Genomic DNA, 23086 nt, shown 5'->3' with positions numbered 1-23086 from the left:
CTCATGTTTCATTTCATGCGAAATGCGAAGACGATAATCAACAGAAACAGTAAACGTCACTTCTTCAGTGTTACTTTTTTAAATGTTCCACACTAGCAACTTACACGATGAACTATAATAATATTCCGACCAACAACAACACTTACTGGACCAACAACAACACTTACTGGACGTCCGGCGCGGAGAACAATTAACGAAATAATGAGAAACTGACGAAACGATTTGCTTACTTTTAACAGCTTTTTCACAGAAAACTAGTTTTCGCACGTAAGCTCCCTTTTCGTAGACCAGGTCACATATGTACATAAATTAACTTTTTTTCAAAAGAAAATATTTTATGTTACTACTCAAAATGATATTTATTTCTGAGCATTGTTAGAAATTTAAAAACTTATTTTTTACTTTGCTTTCGTACTGCTCCGTACTTGCTCCTTTGGGGAGCAGCTCACTTTCAGTCCCGTTGGGTATTACCTATCTTTGGATGTATATACATTAGACTGCATCAACAAAAGAAGTTGCGGTTTTTCCGCCGGAATTACAAAATTTATTATATTTTAAGACGTCCACCAAAATATTTCGTAAAAATATTAAGATTTAAGTGAGCTGGACCGATTTGAAAATACCCCAAAAATTAAGTTTTTTATGAATAAAAATAGTTTCTTAAAGAACTTTTTGAAAAAAGTCCCCTCAGATGACAATCTAGATTAAGCTTAAAAAATCTGCATAAAAATATTTCCAACGGAATCGCAAGAATGAGATTTTTGATGCTGTTTTTTTACTTTTTCAAAGATTGCTTTACGAAAAACTTGAATAACTGGGCCAAAAATATTATGATTTAGACTTATGGGATCTCAGTAGAAAGGTATTTTTACACTGTTTTTATTTCTGGCCAAAAAACGTCATTCGTGTTTCATCTTTTTTCTTCGAGTACCAACACATCTTAATTCAACTTTGAATGACGTTCGTTCCTCCTACCTTTCTCTTCCATTCTTTGAATGAGTTTATTAGCAAAGAAATAAAAAGGGTGAGAAAATACCTTTCCAATGACACCTCAAATCTCATCATTACGATTCCGTTCAAAATTTTTTTTTAATTTTTTTTAAATATTTTTATGCAAATATTTTGAGCTTAAACCGTTTTGTCATTAAGAAACTATTTTTATTCATAAAAAACTCCATTTTTGGACGTATTTTCAAATCGGTCCAGCTCACTTAAATCTTAATATTTTTCCGAAATATTTTGGTGGACGTCTTAAAATATAATAGATTTTATAATTCCAGTGGAAAAATAGTACCGATTTTTTTTGTATGGGGAGTGATGCAGTCTAATATACATACATATAATACTTCTGTTCGTGTGTTTGTGAGTAAATCGATTTCAACGAAATTTTTTGTGTGGGCTCGAGTAAGGTCTCTGGATAGTCTGGATAGTTCAAATTCCCAGCTTGACCTGCCAGGTGGCGCTGTTATTGTTAAAAATCATAATTATGATACGATCTGCCTTATATTCGAGATACTTATGTATTGGTAACGGTAAGGGCAATACTATTGCAAAAAACAGCCCCAGGTGACGCTGGGGTCGAGTTATTACTAAAAATCGTCAAGTGAGAAAAAGTGCCGTGAATGTCCGATTACATCGACGTGCTGTACCGCCGAGTATGTCGAATTCCCGTGTGTTCCGATTGGCCTAATGAACGTGAATTTCCAATATTACTGTGAGTTAAAGCTCCATTCAGAGACTCCAGGATAGAGTTGTCCAGGCGTCAATCTCAAATGACCAGATTTAAATCTACCATTTCGCTCCTTCATAAGAGCCTTAAGGTATTTCGACTGAAATAAGTCTGTGTATATGGGATTTCTGTAGAACAACGATACTCACCAATTTTTAAATTGCCACCAACTATACCAAGGACAGCTTCACCATCGAACCGGATCATTGTTGCTGCCAGGGAGTGAATGGGAAAAAGCCCTTCAAATTTATTTCGTTGTGCGATTAACCGTGCTATGAAACGCCAGAATATTGGAGAATTTCAAGAACTTCTTCACGAACATACACTTTCGTTAGGTTATTAAAGACGACATTGGAAATATGCCTTCTGACAACCACCAAACCGTAATATTAGCAGATAAATGTATCACAGGAAATCGTGAACGTGAATTGTTGGTGAAAATGTTGGTCCAAAATATTTCAGTAAAAAAAATTAATTTTGGTCGGGACGAAGTTCGCCGGGTCTGCTAGTAGATATTAATTAGCAATAGAAGCCAAATCAACAATTTTTTAAATTTTTGTCTGTCTTCCCGTCTGTGTGTCTGTCCGTCTGTATGTTTGTACGGACTTCACTGGAAAACTAATGCATGAAATTGAATACAGTTTTCACCGAGGTCTAACCTAAAATATAGGAAGAAAAAAAAATATTTAGTAAAAAAAATTAATTTTGGTCGGGACGAAGTTCGCCGGATTTGCTAGTAGATATTAATTGGCAATAAAAGCCAAATCAACAATTTTTTAAATTTTTGTCTGTCTTCCCGTCTGTGTGTCTGTATGTTTGTACGGACTTCACTGGAAAACTAATGCATGAAATTGAATACAGTTTTCACCGATATATTGCTGGACGTTTGAGAGTTTGCACCTGTTTGAAAATTGCAGTTTATGGAAATTGATAAGCTAAGGTAAACATTGCAATATGACTGTCAAAAGAAAGAAATAAGGTTTGCAGCCGAAAAATTTTTGGTGGAGGTTTTCACATATTTTAAAGTTTTAATTTAATTTAATTGATAAGATAAATTAAAGATTGCAATATGGATATCAAATTGAAGAGGTTTAGGAAAGTTTACTGCCGAAAATATTGAGAAGGGTTACCACATTTTTGAAAGATCGTATTTAATTAAATTGATAAAATACATCAAATATTACAATACGAGTGTCAAACAACATAAAAATACTTTTAAGGCGCAGCGAAGCACGCCGGATATTTGCTAGTATGTTTATAAATTCAAGACCGTATTTCTACTTAAATTGCCTAACTTTGACAATTTGTATGGAATTTCATTAAGTGGGATACCAATTTATTCCAAAAAAAAAAATACTAAATTTACTAAAAATTTAGTTAAATTCTACATATTTGGCAACTTTCATAGAAATTTTTGAAATTAGCGATGGTCAAACTGGAAAAAATCTAGAAAAATTGGGGTTCTTTAAATTTTAGCCGTTGAAAACTCTCAACAAGCTAAGTCTAACTATATATATATCACTTTAAAAATTTGTAAATCCCCTTTTCAAAACATGTTTGATTTTCAAAGTCGGAATAGTTAAGCTTTTAATACATAAGTGCATCAAGTAACAGAACAAGTGCAGAAAATAACGGTTTTTCTTAATAAAATAAAAATGAAGGGTTCAGGAACTATGAGGAACCTATCTATTTTCACGTTTTTCTCGAGCTTACCTACAACCTACAATAAGTTATGTTTCGAATGTATTTCGTGATTTTTTTTTAGCACCGAAGGCATCAACACTCCTGTGTCGGAAGAATCTGCACCGTTTTGAAGTTACAGATTTTACTATTTCGAAAACGCAAGTACGCACATCTATGCGATTATACCGCAGTAAAAACTGTGAATTTATAGGAAAACCAAAAATATGTTTCAACAAAAATAAAATTCTTAACTTTTCTACATTAAACATGTTTTTTTTCTTATATTAAGTTCAAATTGGCCCCATTTAACTTGTTAAAAACTTTTGGAAAACACAATCGTCCACATTGAACATTTGGAGCTAACTTTGACGGTTGTTTGATTACCAATAAAAATTCGAAAAAAAAATTATTCAAAATCAAGTTTTTGTGTTTCAATTTGTTTTGTGCGAATCATGGTACAATAAAAACAGGTAGAAGCCTATTTGACGTCAAACCTACAAAAGTCGAAGCTTTCGGAAGAGTAAATCAAAAATGAGCGTGTGTAAGGAAAAATAAAAAATTACATTTCACTGGTTGACGTTTTTAAGTAAATTTGAAGTTTATTTTTNACGTTTTGACGTAAATTTGAAGTTTATTTTTATTTATTTATTTTCTTTAGTTAAAAATTTGTTAACTTGTATGTTGTTTTCTGTTTTTGATTTATGAGTTGCAGTGTTGTTGGAGGGACTTTTCTGCATAAGGGTCATAGGTCCTGTACCTCCGGTGTATTTGTGAAATCTGCTCTTTTAAAATGTTTAACGCACAGCAAGGCATTTCGCTGCAGCTCTGCCCCACAGGACATTGAGGCACGTTAAAAAAATTAGTGGTATCTGCTTTATATTTAACACCACATAAAAAATCACGCTTCAGATGTTGCATTTTTAACACATACACTAAGTATAAACCGCACAACACTACAAAAATTCAAATGTTAATTAAAATTTGTTATTAACGAACGTTAAAAAAAAACGATATGACGATATAAGCGTAGGAAATAAAAGAAAAACAAGTTGAAGTTTAAAGGTTTGGTTCTCATGATAGCAACGTCATTTTGGCTTCTACCTGTATTTATATGCCTTGTGTGCGAATGTCTGCTTCATTATATTAACGCACATGATACTAATATTTAAAGGTAAAATCAAGGCATATTAAACAAGGTAGAAGTGATTTTGACATTTCTCTCTTTTGAACGCCGACTATAATGTCAAATGATGAATAACTTTTAACCCTTTTCAAGTTGGCATTTTCTAATTGTAATTAAAAATTCAATTGTGCTTAGAGATAGTTTTGAATTGTGCGATTTTTTTTTTGTTTTTCGACCACATGCATTTATAGATACATACATATACAAAAATGAAAAGGAGCAGGAACTACGAGCGTTGCATTGTGCGGAAAGTGGTGCGATACTTTAAGGCGCCTAGTTGCGAAGTTAGAAGACTTGGTTGCCTGAAGCTACGGAATTTCAAAACTGAGTAAGAGAATTTTCTTACAATATTATGCACACATAACCGCGTCAGGACCTAGATTTACACTGATATACATACGTATGTAGAAAAAAACATTAAATCGTTTTTTATAAGTGGGGATGTTTTTTAGAAGTAAATATTTAACTAAACGCGCACAAACATTGGGCGAATAGAAGCAAAAAATTTTTTACAACAGTTTAATAAAACATGTCTTTCATTTAATGACGTGGTATCCTTTATGAGGTATTCTTCTCTGTCCATATGTACATGTGCATATAAGATGCGAATGGAGCTAAAATTCTTTGAAGGTAATATTGAAGTAACCCAGCAAAAAACACGATTACCACAGAAACGAAAGTTGAAACGAGCTAGGCGATGGGAATCGCTTACCCTTTCGCTTCAAGAAGGCATTATTTTAACAGGGGTATGCCATTGGCGGTAAGCCCTTACCCACAGCATTACCTTCAAACGAAGGGAGAACGCATGGATAAACAGAATCTAGAGAAGCGAACAAAGAATGCCTTACAGAGAAACTAATGTAGAATGCCTAGATAAATACATACTTATTTATATTAAATTGAAATTAAAAGATTAAAATTTTTATAAATAAATTTTTATACATACATATGTATACATTAATGTATTTAGATTTTACTTAAAAATCGGTATGAACATACATGCATATTTAATTAAGCTAAAAATTGTACTTCCTCACTCTTGTACTTCACGTCATTGACTGACTTCAACTTGGCTGCAGATTGAACAAAGCAAAACATGATTTTAATGCGAGACAAATTTCCACAGAAAGTAACGATAGAAATAGAATTTTTGGATATTAATTCTATTTTTCAGCTGACTACGATGCAGCATTCTACTTTGCATTCCCCGAATTGAAACAAAGAAGCGAAATAAATAAAATATTCTAGGACATTCTACTCTGAATTACCGGCAATGCCTAAAATAAGCGAAAAAATTCCTGTCTAGAACACGTTACCACTAAAAGCGATTACCGTTTTTTGTGCTGGGAATCCTTAAAATTAGTATACGTACATACATATCGCACACCGTCTTCAAAAGAGTCACAACTCAAAATTTGGCATATTTGATATTATGCGCTAAAAATGTACACAGAGCTTTTATTTACCTTTCAGCAGAAGCTGGACCACATTTTTGTTATAATTTGTTAAAAAAAAATCTAAGGTAAAATCGCCCTTGCCCATATGATTAGCATGTGCCAAAAAATAGTTTTTCGCATTTTCTGACAAACGTGTTATTTTGAATTGTGACTCTTTTGAAGACGGTGTGCGATATGTATGTATTTATGCTGATGAATTTCTATGGTGAAATTATAAGCAGGTGAAGTAATAAAAAAGCTTTCTCGCTTTATTTTCCTGACATGCGGCTATTTTATACAAATTTTTAACTTTTTTTGTTTTTGTTATTTTATGGCCTTATAATAATTATATTCAACAATTTTTATGAGCTTGAGGCCGTTTTTAGTGAAAACTTATTCTGGAAAAGCAACAATAATTTGAAAAAATGGTAGAAGNTTATTGTGGAAAAGCAACAATAATTTGAAAAAATGGTAGAAGTGATAGCTATTTCGGAAATCACCACATTTCCTCATCAGACTTCTTTCAGTAGGATTCGAACCGACGATCGCCACTGACTCAGCCAGTTGCCTACGCACTGTGCTAAGTTTGCCTTGTTAATTCTTGTTGCTTATTTCCAGTGGAATAATATTTCCAGTGGAATAACCAACAAGAATTAACAAGGCAAACTTAGCACAGTGCGTAGGCAACTGGCTAAGTCAGTGGTGATCGTCGGTTCGAATCCTACTGAAAGAAGTCTGATGAGGAAATGTGGTGATTTCTGAAATAGCTATCACTTCTACCATTTTTTCAAATTATTGTTGCTTTTCCACAATAAGTTTACACTAAAAACGGCCTCAAGCTCATAAAAATTGTTGAATATAATTGTTATAAGGCCATAAAATAACAAAAACAAATAACTTAAGGACGAGCATAGCTAAAAAGTTAAACATTCTAATAATAGAAATATTAACAAAAACCAACAAAACCAACAACCACATGATCAAGTGAATTGCAGCGGAATACCTGCGCTTGATTGTAGTTGGCTTAGCAAAGTGAAATAGTGGAAATAAGCAACAAGAATTAACAAGGCAAACTTCTACAATTTTTTCAAATTATTATTGCTTTTCCACAATAAGTTTTCACTAAAAACGGCCTCAAGCTCATAAAAATTGTTGAATACAAATTTTTAACNGCAAAGTGAAATAGTGGAAATAAGCAACAAGAATTAACAAGGCAAACTTCTACAATTTTTTCAAATTATTATTGCTTTTCCACAATAAGTTTTCACTAAAAACGGCCTCAAGCTCATAAAAATTGTTGAATACAAATTTTTAACGGCAAATTTTCAAATAAGATAGGGTCAAATCTTTTATCTCGCTCTTATTAATACACCTGGTATAATTTCACCATCATGAGGTTCAATTGATGCTAATTTGTAGCAAACATAGCACGCTCACCTCATAGGGTTAATTTTTTTGTTTACAGTTTTTTGACATTATAACTAGCTACAAGAGAGTTCGAGCTAGTTGTCACTTCTATCTTGTTGAATATGCCTTGGGTAAAACCAAAATGTATTCAACAAAGTGTGATTGATATTGACATTGCTCTCATAAGAAACAGGCAATAATGTCAAACTGCAATGAATTCTTAACCCATTTTAAAATATTTTTTTTTTTCAAATTTGAATTTGTTAAAAAAAATTTACACAAAAACTTTTCAAGCAACAAATTTTCTTAATAAACGTGAAATTGTTAAGAGATACACCGCCGAGGAGAGCAAGAAAGTACATTTAAAGTTTGGTAATAAGTAAATACGTTCGACTTCGCTTAAATATTTAATGTAAGGAAACCAAGATGAAACGGAGCAAAACTTTTGAACGGTGCGCAGTGTGCAATAGAAGTCGGGACACGAAAATAGTGCGATGTTGTAAACCACCTAGTTGCGAGTTAAGACGGCAGCGATGTGATGTTGTACTACGTGATTCATCTCGCGTTTGTGAAAACCACTTCAAAGAAAGTGATTTCATTTGTTGTCCGTCCGGGTCAAGCACTTTCAAACGAGCTCGTTTATACCCAAACTATTTCGCATGAAAAAAATTTAATTTCAAAATTGTTAGAGTTAAGCTCTAATATAAAATTGGAAAAAATGTAAAATCATACTTTTATAAGTGTCGAATAATGGTTAGGATAAAAGTTTTAAATATAAAAATAAACGCACAAAGGCATAAAACTTGGACAATTAAAAGCAAGAAAACTTCTAAAACGATTTTATAAACAATTTGTTTTATTTTATTGACAAAATATATATATTCTAGGTAATGTAAGTAAAACAAAACTATAATCAAAATAAAAGCCTTGGGTATCAGTGCTGACAAGATACAGGCATCACTAGGGGGTTAATTCGTTTGTTTATACTTTTTGACATTATAGTACCTTAAAAGAGAGCCGCACTGAGTTGTCAATCACACCTTGTTTAATACACCTTGGGTAAAACCGCTCGCTCAATTCGTCGGCCATCATTTATTTTTTGAAGTTTGTCTACTTTATAAAATTGAAATTTTCAGAGCGACTCAAATGCCAAATAAAAGTAAAACAGAAAACAAATAGATGAAAATATTCAAATTTTCTTTTATTTGAGGCGGAAAGTGAGAATGTATTTATGAGATTGAAAATTTGAAAACATTTTTGTTATGTTAGCAAACTTCAAAAATGTTCAGGCTGCCTCTCAGCGGTTTTACCCAAGGCATATTTAACAAGGTAGAAGTGACAACTAGCTCGAACTCTCTTGTAGCTAGTTATAATGTCAAAAAACTGTAAACAAACAATCTAACCCTATGAGGTTCGCGTGCTATGTTTGCTACAAATTAGCATCAATTGAACCTCATCATGGTGAAATTATACCAGGTGCAGTAATAAGAGCGAGATGAAAGATTTGACCCTATCTTATTTGAAAATTTGCCTTTAAAAATTTGTATAAGATAGCCGCATGTCAGGAAAATAAAGCGTTAAAGCTTTTTTATTACTTCACTTGCTTATAATTTCACCATGGAAATGTATGTACGTATACTAATTTTAAGGATTACTTCAATATTACCTTCAAAGAATTTTAGCTGCATTCGCATCTTATATGGGCAAATCTAAAAAACAGGTAACCTTTGTGTTATTTAGCTTTATTTTCACTGTTGTAAACTAAATCAAGCTGGTTGCTTTTGGATATAATTCCTTGACGTATACTTGAAGCCTCAAAAAAAATTTGGATCAATTTGCTGCATAACTTTTGAATTATAGGTGTTTAAATTTAAAAAAATAATGAAAAAAAAGTGAATTTTTTATGTAATTTTTAAGAGGGGCACAATTAATTATGTCATAACTTTTGAAGCATACCATATTCTGATTTGAAATTAAATGGGCATCTNTGCATAACTTTTGAATTATAGGTGTTTAAATTTAAAAAAATAATGAAAAAAAAGTGAATTTTTTATGTAATTTTTAAGAGGGGCACAATTAATTATGTCATAACTTTTGAAGCATACCATATTCTGATTTGAAATTAAATGGGCATCTAGCACTTATGTGTACACTTCATATGTAGTAGGTAAGAAAAGTGTGCCTTAAAAAATAACGAAATGGCAAGTAACTCAAAGTCTGTAACGCACATTTCACAATTTTTAAAATTTTTGGTTTATCGCGTATAGGTTTTGAAGCATTTAATTTTAAGAACCTTTTAGGTATGTGTTGCATTCTACAAACAATTACGAATAATTTGATACCTTAGCAAGATGTGTGCTTTCAGAATAAACTAACTTTTAAAGATAAAATATTCTGCGATCTTGAGCGTAATTTTTATTCCAAAAACACCTTAATTGAAGGCACATTTGGAAAATACGTCGAAACGATCTAAATCTTTTTATAACTGCTAGTCCTCATAAATTTACATATACCTGTAAAATGCTTCAAAAAATTTGTCTCTAGAAGTTTGTAAAAACCCTGATTTACTACTTTTAATGATGCTCCTTCTTTTAGTCAGAATATTTCGAGAGTGGTATCAAAGTAACTTTTTTTCGACAAATGTTCTGATAACTAGTGTTACTTAATTGGAGCCTTCTAAATTCAATGGCGTCCTCAGTTTTGCCCTATTGGCTCCACTTTTCGAGATAGCAGTACTTGAAACTTTGCTTAAATTTTAACTATTTTATAAAAAAACTCCCCGAGTTTTGAAGATATTTTACTAAAATTTTGCACATAACCGTTTTTTAATATTACCTTAACTATTCCATAAAATCGTCGAAATCGGTTCACTAAAACATCTAGCTCCCATACAACTAATTGATCAGAGTGGTTGGTTTGCGTTATAACTCCTCANATACCATATTCTGATTTGAAATTAAATGGGCATCTAGCACTTATGTGTACACTTCATATGTAGTAGGTAAGAAAAGTGTGCCTTAAAAAATAACGAAATGGCAAGTAACTCAAAGTCTGTAACGCACATTTCACAATTTTTAAAATTTTTGGTTTATCGCGTATAGGTTTTGAAGCATTTAATTTTAAGAACCTTTTAGGTATGTGTTGCATTCTACAAACAATTACGAATAATTTGATACCTTAGCAAGATGTGTGCTTTCAGAATAAACTAACTTTTAAAGATAAAATATTCTGCGATCTTGAGCGTAATTTTTATTCCAAAAACACCTTAATTGAAGGCACATTTGGAAAATACGTCGAAACGATCTAAATCTTTTTATAACTGCTAGTCCTCATAAATTTACATATACCTGTAAAATGCTTCAAAAAATTTGTCTCTAGAAGTTTGTAAAAACCCTGATTTACTACTTTTAATGATGCTCCTTCTTTTAGTCAGAATATTTCGAGAGTGGTATCAAAGTAACTTTTTTTCGACAAATGTTCTGATAACTAGTGTTACTTAATTGGAGCCTTCTAAATTCAATGGCGTCCTCAGTTTTGCCCTATTGGCTCCACTTTTCGAGATAGCAGTACTTGAAACTTTGCTTAAATTTTAACTATTTTATAAAAAAACTCCCCGAGTTTTGAAGATATTTTACTAAAATTTTGCACATAACCGTTTTTTAATATTACCTTAACTATTCCATAAAATCGTCGAAATCGGTTCACTAAAACATCTAGCTCCCATACAACTAATTGATCAGAGTGGTTGGTTTGCGTTATAACTCCTCAAATTAAACAGGTTAAAATTTAGTATAGGTTAAATTTAACATATAGCACGCATACAATTTATTACTCAGATATGAAATTAGAGTTATAGCGCAAAAACACATATCTGAGTAATCAGTAATCAGTAAATTTCGATAATTTTAAGGAATAATTAAGGTAATATTAAAAAACTATTATTGCAAAATTTTAGTAAAATAACTTCAAAACTGAGGGAGTTATTTATAAAGTAGTTAAAATTTAATCAAATTTTCAAGTACCGCTATCTGGAAAACCAGAGCGAATCTGGTAAAACGGTGCATGAAATTGAATTAAGAACGTCCCAATTAAGTGAGTTCAACTTTCAAAATCTTTGCTCAAAGTTTACAACTTGAACAGCGTAATTTGAACGCAGCTTATTATTTTGTTTTCCATTTCATGTTTCTTCCACGTCTAACTTTTGAAGCACTTGATGAATTACACTTATATTAATCGATTTATTAAGAGATTACGAATAAAATGATATATAAAACATAAGTGTGCTCACAAATTTAAAAATTGAATTTTTTTTTTTGAAAGTGTACCTATTTTTTAGATTTGCCCATATGCACATATACATATACAGAAAAGAATACCTCATAAAGGAAACCACGTCAATAAATGAAATAAATGTTTTATGAAACTGTTTTAAACATTTTTTTTGTTTCTATTCGCCCAATGTTTTTGCTCGTTTAGTTAAATATTTACTTCTAAAAAACAACGTATGTTTTCTTTTACATACGTATGTATATCAGTGTAAATCTAGGTCCTGACGCGGTTATGTGTGCATAATATTGTAAGAAAATTTTCTTACTCTGTTCAGAAATTCCGTGGCTTCAGGCAACCAAGTCTCCTAACTTCGCAACTAGGCGGCTTAAAGTATCGCACCACTTTCCATACAATGCAACGCTCGTAGTTCCTGCTCCTTTTCATTTTTGTATATGTATGTATCTATAAATGCATGTGGTCGAAAAACAAAAAAAAAAAAATTCACACAATTCAAAACTATCTCAAAGCACAATTGAATTTTTAATGAAAATTAGAAAATGCCAACTTGAAAAGGGTTAAAAGTTATTCATCATTTAACATTACAGTCGGCGTTCAAAAGAGGGAAATGTCAAAATCACTTCTACCTTGTTTAATATGCCTTGGTTTTACCTTCAAATTTTTGTATCATGTTAACGCATACGGACATGGTACAATAAAAACAGGTAGAAGCCAATTTGACGTCAAACCTACAAAAGTCAAAGTTTTCGGGAGAGTAAAAATAAAAATGAGCGTGTGTAAAAAAAAATAAAAAATTACATTTCACTGGTTGACGTTTTTAAGTAAATTTGAAGTTTAATTTCATTTATTTATTTTCTTTAGTTAAAATTTGTTAATTTGTTTGTTGTTTTCTGTCTTAGATTTATGAGTTGCAGTGTTGTTGGCATAAGAGTCATTGTAACAGCACTTGGCATCAAACGTGCCTTTCCTGTACCTCCCGGTGCATTTATAAAATCTGCTGCTTTAAAATGTGTAACGCACAGCAAGGCATTTCGCTGCAGCTCTGCCCCAAAGCTGCTTTCGCAACGCTCCTTACGCGAAGGACATTGAGGCACGTTAAAAAAATTAGTGGTATTTGATTTATATTTAACACCACATAAAAACAACGCTTCAGGTGTTGCATNTAAGTATAAACCGCACAACCAAGGTGCATCCATACAAGGTGGTGGTGATTGCATATAAGTAAAAGTCCCGTGTATTTTGTTTTTGCTTTTTGGTACAGGAGGATGTCAAAACGAAAGGGAATAGGAGATAATTTTCATCATTTTCTTTTGTTGACATCCTAAAGTTGCGCCACTTCGTATGGATGACATTCTCCTGTACTAGTGTAGAGACAAAAATATCCAATCAGCTGATCAATCAACACCACCTTGTATTGATGCGCCTTGCGCACAACACTACAAAAATTCAAATGTTAATTAAAATTTGTTTTTAACGAACATTAAAAAAAAAAAAACAAACGACATGACATTTAAAGCGTAACGAAATATAGGAAATAAAAGAAAACCAAGTTGAAGTTTAAAGGTTTGGTTCTCATGAGAGCAACGTCATTTTGGCTTCTACCTGTATTTATGTGCCTTGCATAAGGATAACTTAGAGACTTCAAAATGTTTAGTTCGTATATAAATTTTTTTGAACGTTGGCGTGTCAAATGAAAGCTTTTGGGTATTTCTGATTGGCCGGAGCAGAAAGCTTTCTGATAAAACTCTGCGCTGAACTGGTTTTCAAACGAGTTAAATGATTTAACTGGTTCAATTTTCCAACAACAATTGCATGCGATTTAACTTGTTTATGAAAACTTGAACACTTGAAATGCCAACGCTCAACAAATTTAAATTCTCAAAAATATATAAAACTAAAAATTTCCAAAAAATATCAAATTTGTATGCATGTCTGCTCGCCAAAAAAGAGGTCAATGCGATAATTAGTTATTTCCCATTATGCCTCATCGTTCGCAGAGATAAATAGTGCATACGGAATAAACATTTTGATGTCTTTAAGTAAACCCTATGCGTTAATATCATGAAACAGAGATTCGCACAAAATAAATTGATTTTGAATATTTTTTTATTATTTTTGTTTGTATTCAAAAAACCGTCAAAATTAACACCAAATGTTCAATGTTATGCTTCTGGCATAAGAATGGCCAAGGAATATTTAATAAGGTAGAAGTGACAACTAGCTCGGAACTCTCTTGTGGCTAGTTACAATGCCAAAAAGCTGTAAACAAGCAAATTAACCCCTTGAGTGGTATGTTTGCTACAAATTAGCATCAATTGATACGCATCATGGTGAAATTATACCTGATGTAGTAATAAGAGCGAGATGAAAGATTTGACACTATCTTATTTAAAAATTTGTATAAGATAGTCGAATGTCAGGAAAGTAAAGCGAGAAAGCTGTTTTATTACTTCTCCTATTTATAATTTCACCATGGAAACGCATCAGCATAAATACATACATTTGTACGTATACTAATTTTAAGAATTACTTCAATATTACCTTCAAAGAATTTTAACTGCATTCGCATCTTATATGCACATATACATATGTACAGAAACGAATATCTCATAAAGGAAACCACGCAATTAAATGAAAGAAATGTTTCATGAAACTGTTTTAAAAATTTTTTTGTTTCTATTCGCCCAACGTTTTTGCGCATTCAGTTTTTGTTTCAAATGTTTAATTCTAAAAAACATCCGGCACTTATAAAATAAATGATTTAATGTTTTCTTCTACATACGTATGTATGTATATCAGTGTAAATCTTGGTCGCGGTTATGTGAGCATAATTTTGTACGAAACTACTTATTTCTTGCAGACTTACTCAGTTCTGAACTTTTGTGTGCTTCAGGCCTTTCAGGCACTGGAACCTCCCAAGGCATGGGAACTGAACCTGGGTATAAACGCATGCGCTTCAAAATATTTGCCTGCAATGGGCAAGTAATGAAATCACTTGCGTTGAGATGATTTTCACAGACATGGAAATAATTTTCCAATTGAACACCGCAGCTGTTCTCCCAACGAAGTCTTCTAACATCGCAACTAGGCGCCTTAAAATATCGCATCACTTTAACGTCTTGGCCCTTGCCACACACAATGCAGTGATCGTAGTTCTTGCACCTTTTCATTTTTGTATATGTATCTATAAATGGATGTGGTCGAAAAACAAAAAAACATTCACACAATGCAATTGAATTTTTAATGAAATATAGAAAATTCCAACTTGAAAAGGGTTAAAAGTATCATTTGACATTATAGTTGGTGTTCAAAAGAGAGAAATGTCAAAATCACTTCTTCCTTATTTAATATACCTTGACGATATATATTATAAACAGGGAACGGATTTTTAGGACCTAAAAACCTATAAAAAAGGCAAAATAAAATAACGAAATAGGCTGTAAAAGGCAAAATAAAATAGCGAAATAGGCAGAAAAAAGCACTAGAAGTCGAAAAAAAAGGCAGAAAAGGCACTAGAAATCGCAAAAAAAGCAAAAGAAGGCACTAAAGAAAGACGAAAACCGAAAAATAATCAAAAAATACGTTAAAATTTTTAACTAACAAATCTTAATCTCTATAGTTGAAGTAACATTGAATCACTAGATGCATTTTGAAGTTTTCTGGCAGCATTTTTATTTGATTTTCGCGAAGAAAAGCCTTGAATGTACTAAATGTGCGCTCGACGTGAGTTGATACAAGTGGCGCCCAATTTAAATATGGAACGTTTAAAATTTGCATATTATCAGGAATAAGGGCTTTCTCCTCGCCCTTAAAAATTTTATCCACACCCCGTTTTGTCTCCGAGCCTACATTAGCTGAGAAAACGGCTTTGAAACTTTCCAGCATTAATTCGGCAATAGGTCCCTGCGATTCTATAAGCCGCTCCTCAATAGTGGTATTCACCGAATTGAGCAAGTGGCCTGGCACTCTGCCAGACTGTTAGGATACTTGCTCACTTTGTTGAATTCCACTAATGTAATCAAAAATAAATTTTGTGTTTGTTTCTTAAAATGTCATACTCATGTAAAGCAAAAAAGCCACATTCTCCGCCCTTTGAAGCTTTGTCAGCGGCGATCGTTGCCCTGCAAACCATATGGTTGCTTAAAACGAATATATTATCCAATGTTGGAGCTAGACAAGGGCAAGAAGGCAAAAACATGCCCTTTTGCATGGTTGACTGTAACATCAATAATATTTTGCACTGTGGAAAGCCAACATTTTTGGGAGAAACGAAATCACCATTAATGTTTGCTTAAGTATTTCACTACTACACACTGCGATTTTCAATACATACTAATTTTCTGGGCATTTAATTTTAACTATTAAAAAAAAAACACAAAATTGAAATGCTATAATCACTTATTTTAAAGGTAGAAAAGGCAAATATCTTAAAAACAGCAAAAAAAGGCAAACATCAAATGTATATATTATATGGAATCAGGGAAAGCACTTTCCATAAAATCCGTTCCCTGATTATAAAACATAGCCAAACTTGCCCATAAATAAGTTAGATGTATGACCTTTCTTAAAAAATAAAAATGACAAATTCGACAACGAGAGGAGATGACGAAATAAATGGAACGGTATCTTAAAGCTTTTTAGATGGGGAACTGAGGAAAATAGTCTCGTTGACATTTAAATGACCTCAAAAACTACCAGGATTTAAATCCTTTTCTTTTTAACCAACTTCCTAAAAAGGAGGAGGTTATCAGTTCGTCGGAATATTTTTTTTTGTATGTATGTTGCCGCATAACTTTGGACCACGTCAACTGATTTCGATAAATCTTTTTGCATCGGAAAGGTAGTGTCTCAGAGGTGGGCCCATAGTAATCTGGTTTAGATCCGATCATTGGATCATGAAATATATATATATATTTTTTAAGTCTTTTTTTTTTGCTAAAAATTACTTGTTTTGTTTTAAAACCAGTATGCAATTAACTTTTTAAAAATTTCAGATTCATATTTTTGCTGTTTTTGCGTCAATGAATCCATTACTATGGTCGCAGGAACAGAAAATGGTTAAGTTGTTTTTAAAAGGTAAATTTCCAGCTGTTTTTAGGTAACAAAATACAAAAATCAAAAATTTCACTTTTGAAGGCCATTTTAAACGTCTGATTGAATGAAAAATTACCTCGACTTCCAAACCAACTTTAAAAAGTAAAATTCTTAAATTTTTTCTGTTTTTGGCCTAAAAACAGCATACAATGAACTTAAAAAAAAGAAATTACGTTTTTTGGTTACTGCGACCATGGAAATGGATTCCTTCATAGAGTGCGACCGATTAATCAGCATCGCCCATTTTTGGCCGATTCTTTTTACTGTTTCCGCACTTCATTTCATGTTATTTATTTTTTAACCGACTTCAAAAAAGGGGATGGTTAACAGTTCGTCGGAATATTTTTTTTTATGTATGTTACCACATTGGACCACGTCAACCGATTTCGATAATTCTTTTTCTATCGGAAAGGTAATGTCAAAGGTGGATCCATAGTAATTTGGTTTAGATTCGATCATTGGATCACGAAAAAATTAACGGTACTCCTAAATGTTTATATGAGAATTGAAGTCGGTTGTGTTTTTGCTTAAAAATTACTTGTTACTTTTTTAATTCCCTTAAAGTTTTGAATATTAATGCATCTGAATCCTCTCATAAATGTGTTCCATGTTTCGTTTTTGTGATATATTACGGAGGCGAGAATCTAAGTAGGGAAGACACATTTTAGCAAGTTTTCACTTGTATTTTTCTTAGCAAATCAAAATTTCAAACTTTGTACAACATTTATAAAAATTCGGCGAATTTCAACAAATGTTCATCAAAATATTAAACTGTTTATCAGATTTTTTTGAATTTTTTTGAGAACGGAGTTTTTTAGATTTTAATACCTATAATAAAGTGCAAGTTTGAACTAGCTAGGACTTATCGTTGATTTTTGACAATTTTTTGTTCACGCATTTTCTTTCATACAAAGTATTTTCGACGATTTTCAGCAACACCTTCCACAAAAAATTGCCAAAAATCAACGGCAAGTCCTAGCTACTTAGAATTTTGATTTCGTTATAATAAAATTGAATGGGCTACAAGACTGCATACTAGAATGTTTCTAGAAAATGTAGTTAAAAAGCTGTTCAATTTTGCTAGTTTTTGCACAAAGTTTGAAATTTTTACTTACATGTTTTTTGTTAGATAACGAGCTACACTTTCATAAAAAAATAATAAACACTAAATAAACGAAAGGCAAATAGCCAAAGAATGCTAAAATGTCGTCACTGTATGTATTCTTACGATTATCCTGGAATTAATCGCTGAATTCATAAATCCTTCAGGTTCTGTTCATTAAATTGTTAAATTGTTTACGTTACAACAATATTTTCATTACTGTTTATTAACAAATTGTATTCAATACAACAGTTATAGTCCAGCGGAAGCTGCATTTTTTACTTTTTTTACGAATGAGCTATTTATTTTACATTCAATAAGAAAAAGACTAGGGAACAAAGATTGCAATGCTATTTATGCATAATCGATATACTGCTTTAGCCTTGATAATATTTTACCATTTTAATATTTTTTGTTTGTTAGAGCGTGTGTGAATCGGTTAAAAAGTTCGCGGCGAGTAAAGTGAAATTTTTTACAAATGTATAGAAATTTTTGATAATCGCAAGATTGTTGATGTAAATCATTTTTCGTTAAATCTAAGCAAAAACAATAAATATTAGGAAATAGAGTAGGGCTGCCATAAGTCCCCGTTTCCAGGCACATGTCCTCGTTTCGGACCCTTTGTCCCCGTTTACAACCGAAATGTCCCCGTTTAATGCTTGGGACAACAAAATTTTATTTAATTTTGTAAATTTTAATTGGTTGGAGGAAAATTATTTAGTCTTATCGTGAGTTTCGCCCGAATATTTTTCATCCACCCGTAAGGAATACGCGTTCGAAAGTGAACAATTTCGTGCGAAAATAAAACTCATGATAAGGTTGATTGCCTTTCCTAGTTATATATTAGAAACAAGTAGACCGGATATATCATTTCAATCGATAGTTGAAAAAGTGTCATCTTTAGTAGTCAGTTGTAATTATCGTAAAATTGTGTTCTCAAGAAAGAAAAACCATTCTGTTTACTTGCATGGCTGCGTTGCTGATCAAAATTAAAGTTTACGTATACGCGAAAAGAGACCCTGTAACATGTAATATGAGTTAGTTATACCATGTTCTTTGAAAACGAGTTTTGGGATTGTGGGCTGAAGGCTGTTCACACCGGCTGTTAGTGTTCTCGTTGACATTTCTTTCGTGAGTTTTCAAGTACATAGTTTTCAGCGAAAACTGGTTTTCATTTGATAGATTTTACGTGGACGAAAACACGAGTTTTAGGCCGAATACCAGTTTTAGCAAAGTTTTCGATGTCGGTCAGAACATGGTATTACGTAAAAGTGTGTTAAAATAGTTCTTGTTTTGTTTTCTTCCACTTACGCTAAGAAATATAAACACATACGTTCCTGAACTGAACACAAATTTTACTTTGACCTCTAGTGGTTATTGTTTTGTTTGTTTGTATAAACATACTTTAAAACGTAGAAATGTTCTTATGACATACTTATGTATATAATAAAATACTTTATGTGTATAAATACGTTCATTCAGTGAAAATAAAATGTTTGTTTGATCTAAATTGATTATGGTTTATGCAATTCCGTTTTTGTATGTATTACAACAGAGCATCAACTAAGTTTTCCTCTACAATTGAACGAGACTATAAGTGTAAAGATGATTTAAAAAAATTAGAGTTTGGAAAGAATGAAGATTTTTTGCTAAGGGTCCCGTTTGAGGCCTAGCAATTATGGCAGCCCTAAAACAAAGCCATCAGAAAACAAAATTAAGATATAGTATTACACTTCATTGAATATTTCTTGTATAATTATTTATTTAATGTTCCAAAAGCTTTAAGTAATTGATTAAAAGCTTAATTTGATGAATCGTAATCAATAATGTTAGATTCTTAAAATATTAATTTCACCAGCTTTTCTCACAGAACTATGTTACCGATTCATACACAGCCTTAATTCGCAGCATGAATAAAAAATCTGATACCCATACGCCATGTTACACAAATAGTCCTATGTTATAGAAATAGTCGTATATTGGATTGTCTTTAGCACAATAGACTTGAAAATGTATACATATATGAAAAGTGATTAATGATCTAAATCCATAAACAACTTTTTAATATACACACAAATCACGTTTTAATAAATGTACGGAAAAGTAGACAAAAAAATAACCCTGGACACATGCGCCCCACTTTTTTAATTTAAATCTCAAACTTTTTATAATGACTTGTTAAAATTTTTAAATCTACGCCCTCCCTATGTGTCTAGGAATAACTATTTTATACATTTATAAAGTGGTATATTATCAAGTTTATTTTCTTCGTATCTGGTTATAATTGAGCTTTTTAATTTTTTCGATCCATGGTTTTTGTTAGCTAGTGAGTAATACTTTGAAGAACACTAAATAAACAAAAGAAAAATAGCCAAACCTTGTTAGATGTCGCGTTCCTATTTATATTTTCACCGCCGTTCTTATGAACATCTTTTTTTAGAATTGTTATAAACGGAATAATTTTTATAGAAATCTTTCATTTATTTGAAGATGTTGATTAACCAAATTATTTGGCAAATTCATAATATTTATTTTGCATTTATAGATTGAACGCATCTTCGAACCGAAGTGTACCTCAGGCTGACAATAATATGCTTAATAGTTCTCGAAGAACGTGGACGTGCTCAAAATGCTCCTATGCATATAATCGCATTTGGACAGACAGTTGTGAGATTTGCGAGTCAATTCGTAGTCAACCAACAGCGGAGCAGCCCAGTCTAATAACAGTAACCAAACTGGAAACCTCAGTAACAGCTAGTGGTAAGTCAGTACATCCCCTGCAAACCAAAGTTCCCAAAATCTGATCGAGATCTTTAACGAGTATCGGAGGTGTGTTCCGAATTCTGTAACGATTTATTCACGAATCTCCAAAGACAATCATATGAAGTGGTTGACACGGGCTCGTAAAGAAATTTCTGTACGATTTCTTAAAGAAACTTCGGAAAAATTCTTCATTGCTTTACCGATATTCTTTCGCAAAAGAATCTAAGTGTGCACACCGAAACTATTACACTACTATGATTAGGAGCTTAATATGCGGAGTGCCTTAGTCTACTTCAAATACACTTTCGACAGCCCTAAAAGGAGTTGCCTATAGGCCTCGGGGTTGTCACCAAACGGTGTTTCATACAGGGCGACTCTTTCTCGTGATTTCTTTATTCTGATGTCAGTCACCGACTTAGCTCTGACGTGTTCGGACGTTCTTTTCTTCCGGTCTGCTATGAGAGAGATATCTTATTTTCCACATTTTGGGTATACCTATTTCGTTACTCTGTGATGCTTCTAGTGATTCCCAAAATCCAGTGAACAAATTCAGTCCTAAGTGATTGTGAAAATAGTGTATACATTGCCCCTTGGGGCTTCACAACCTATAGGTTTGCCCTACTTTCCCCTAGCCCTCAGACAAAACGAAAAAAAAACTAATAAATCCCAAAGATCCTTTCCTGAACTACCACCTATTGATTTTTCAAAAACCGATGATCCTAAATTTATAGTCATCAATTCACAAGATGAAAAAAGCCACTCTCTCACTTCTCATGCTTCGCTATTCACAAAGCTATTTTAGCTATCAGCAAAGATGTAAGTACCATAACTGAACTGCGAGACGAAAGCCTTCTTCTCCTTGTTACAAATAAAAAAACTGCTGAGAAATTCATAAAGGCAAAAACCCTTTCTTCCATCTTTCAAATCTCTGCTAAATATCACGAGCACCTCAATTGCGTGAAAGGTACCATTTTTGCACCCTTTCTCTATCACGTACCAGATAACGAAATTATTATTATTATTATTATTATGGGCCATATGCACCGCGACCTCTAAAGTGGTCTATTGTGCGTTGGCCCCCGCCCTATATGGGAAGGCTCTTAATGTAGCCTAGCACCTCCAAGGGCGTTTTGTTCCAAATTTCAAATGGATTAAGGGTAGCGCCACCAAAGTTGGCTAGTCCGCGCCTAGCGAGAGTATCACATTCACAGAGAATGTGTTCTGGCGTTTCTTCGTCCAGCTCACAGAAGCNGTGGGCTAGTCTGCGCCTAGCGAGAGCATCACATTCACAGAGAATGTGTTCTGGCGTTTCTTCGTCCAGCTCACAGAAGCGACAGACGCTTGTTTCTGAAAGATTGATTTTACTGAGGTGGTAACGAAGAGAACAGTGTCCCGTGTAGTACCCGGTGAGAGTTTTGAGGTCCTCTCTGCCTATATTAATTAGTTTCTTTGGAACTTCGTTTGAAGGACAGATAAATCGTTTGGCTTGTCTTTGCCCTGGACATTCCATCCAATGCCTGTTGAACATTTTGTCTACCCAGTTATTTATGGTCCCCTTTATATGTGCTTTGGTGAGCCCACAAAAGGGTTCCGGACCATAAAATACTGCGGCAGCTCCCTGTTTCGCTAGGCAGTCAGCCTCCTCATTGCCATCATGTCCCTCATGCCCTGGTACCCATCCTAATAAAACTGTATTCTTGTCACCAAGAGCATTTAGTACATTTCGGCAATCATATACTAGCTGAGAACTTATTTTGTGGGACTTCAGGGCCAGTAGGGCTGCCTGACTGTCCGACATAATGCAGATATATTTCGTTGACGTTCCCCTTCTAAGACATTCTCTGCCACAAATTTCTATTGCATGAATCTCCGCCTGAAAGATGGTGGGGTAGCTACCCATAGGTATCGATTTTTTAAAGCTCGGCCCAAAAATGCCAGCCCCAGTTTTACCATTTTCAAGCTTAGATCCATCAGTGTACTAAACCTCCCCTTTAGGTTTGGTGTATGGGTGCCCTGTATTCCAGAGAGCTCGATCTGCAATGTGTACCTCAAANTTTGTGGGACTTCAGGGCCAGTAGGGCTGCCTGACTGTCCGACATAATGCAGATATATTTCGATGACGTTCCCCTTCTAAGACATTCTCTGCCACAAATTTCTATTGCATGAATCTCCGCCTGAAAGATGGTGGGGTAGCTACCCATAGGTATCGATTTTTTAAAGCTCGGCCCAAAAATGCCAGCCCCAGTTTTACCATTTTCAAGCTTAGATCCATCAGTGTACTAAACCTCCCCTTTAGGTTTGGTGTATGGGTGCCCTGTATTCCAGAGAGCTCGATCTGCAATGTGTACCTCAAATTTCCTAGAGATTTCTAGTTTTGGAACCATTGCATCGCGCATTTGTAG

The 23086-nt window shown here is 33.2% G+C and overlaps 1 protein-coding gene across 1 annotated transcript in view; it reads left to right on the top strand.

The window, feature by feature from the left end:
• sol (calpain 15 small optic lobes) overlaps positions 1-23086 on the top strand; it is a gene marked incomplete at its 5' end in the record, with an annotated part of 158818 nt that overhangs the window by 51836 nt on the left and 83896 nt on the right. Inside the window, one exon of the mRNA XM_017611938.1 lies at positions 20467-20681. Within this exon, the coding sequence (XP_017467427.1) occupies positions 20467-20681 (215 nt within the window). The remainder of the gene's footprint in view (positions 1-20466; positions 20682-23086) is intronic.

Source organism: Rhagoletis zephyria, unplaced genomic scaffold (assembly GCF_001687245.7).
Source record: "Rhagoletis zephyria isolate East Lansing unplaced genomic scaffold, Rhagoletis_zephyria_1.1 Rzeph_scaffold_00484, whole genome shotgun sequence".
NCBI lineage: Eukaryota > Metazoa > Arthropoda > Insecta > Diptera > Tephritidae > Rhagoletis > Rhagoletis zephyria.
This window is presented reverse-complemented; position numbering and strand designations above follow the sequence as displayed.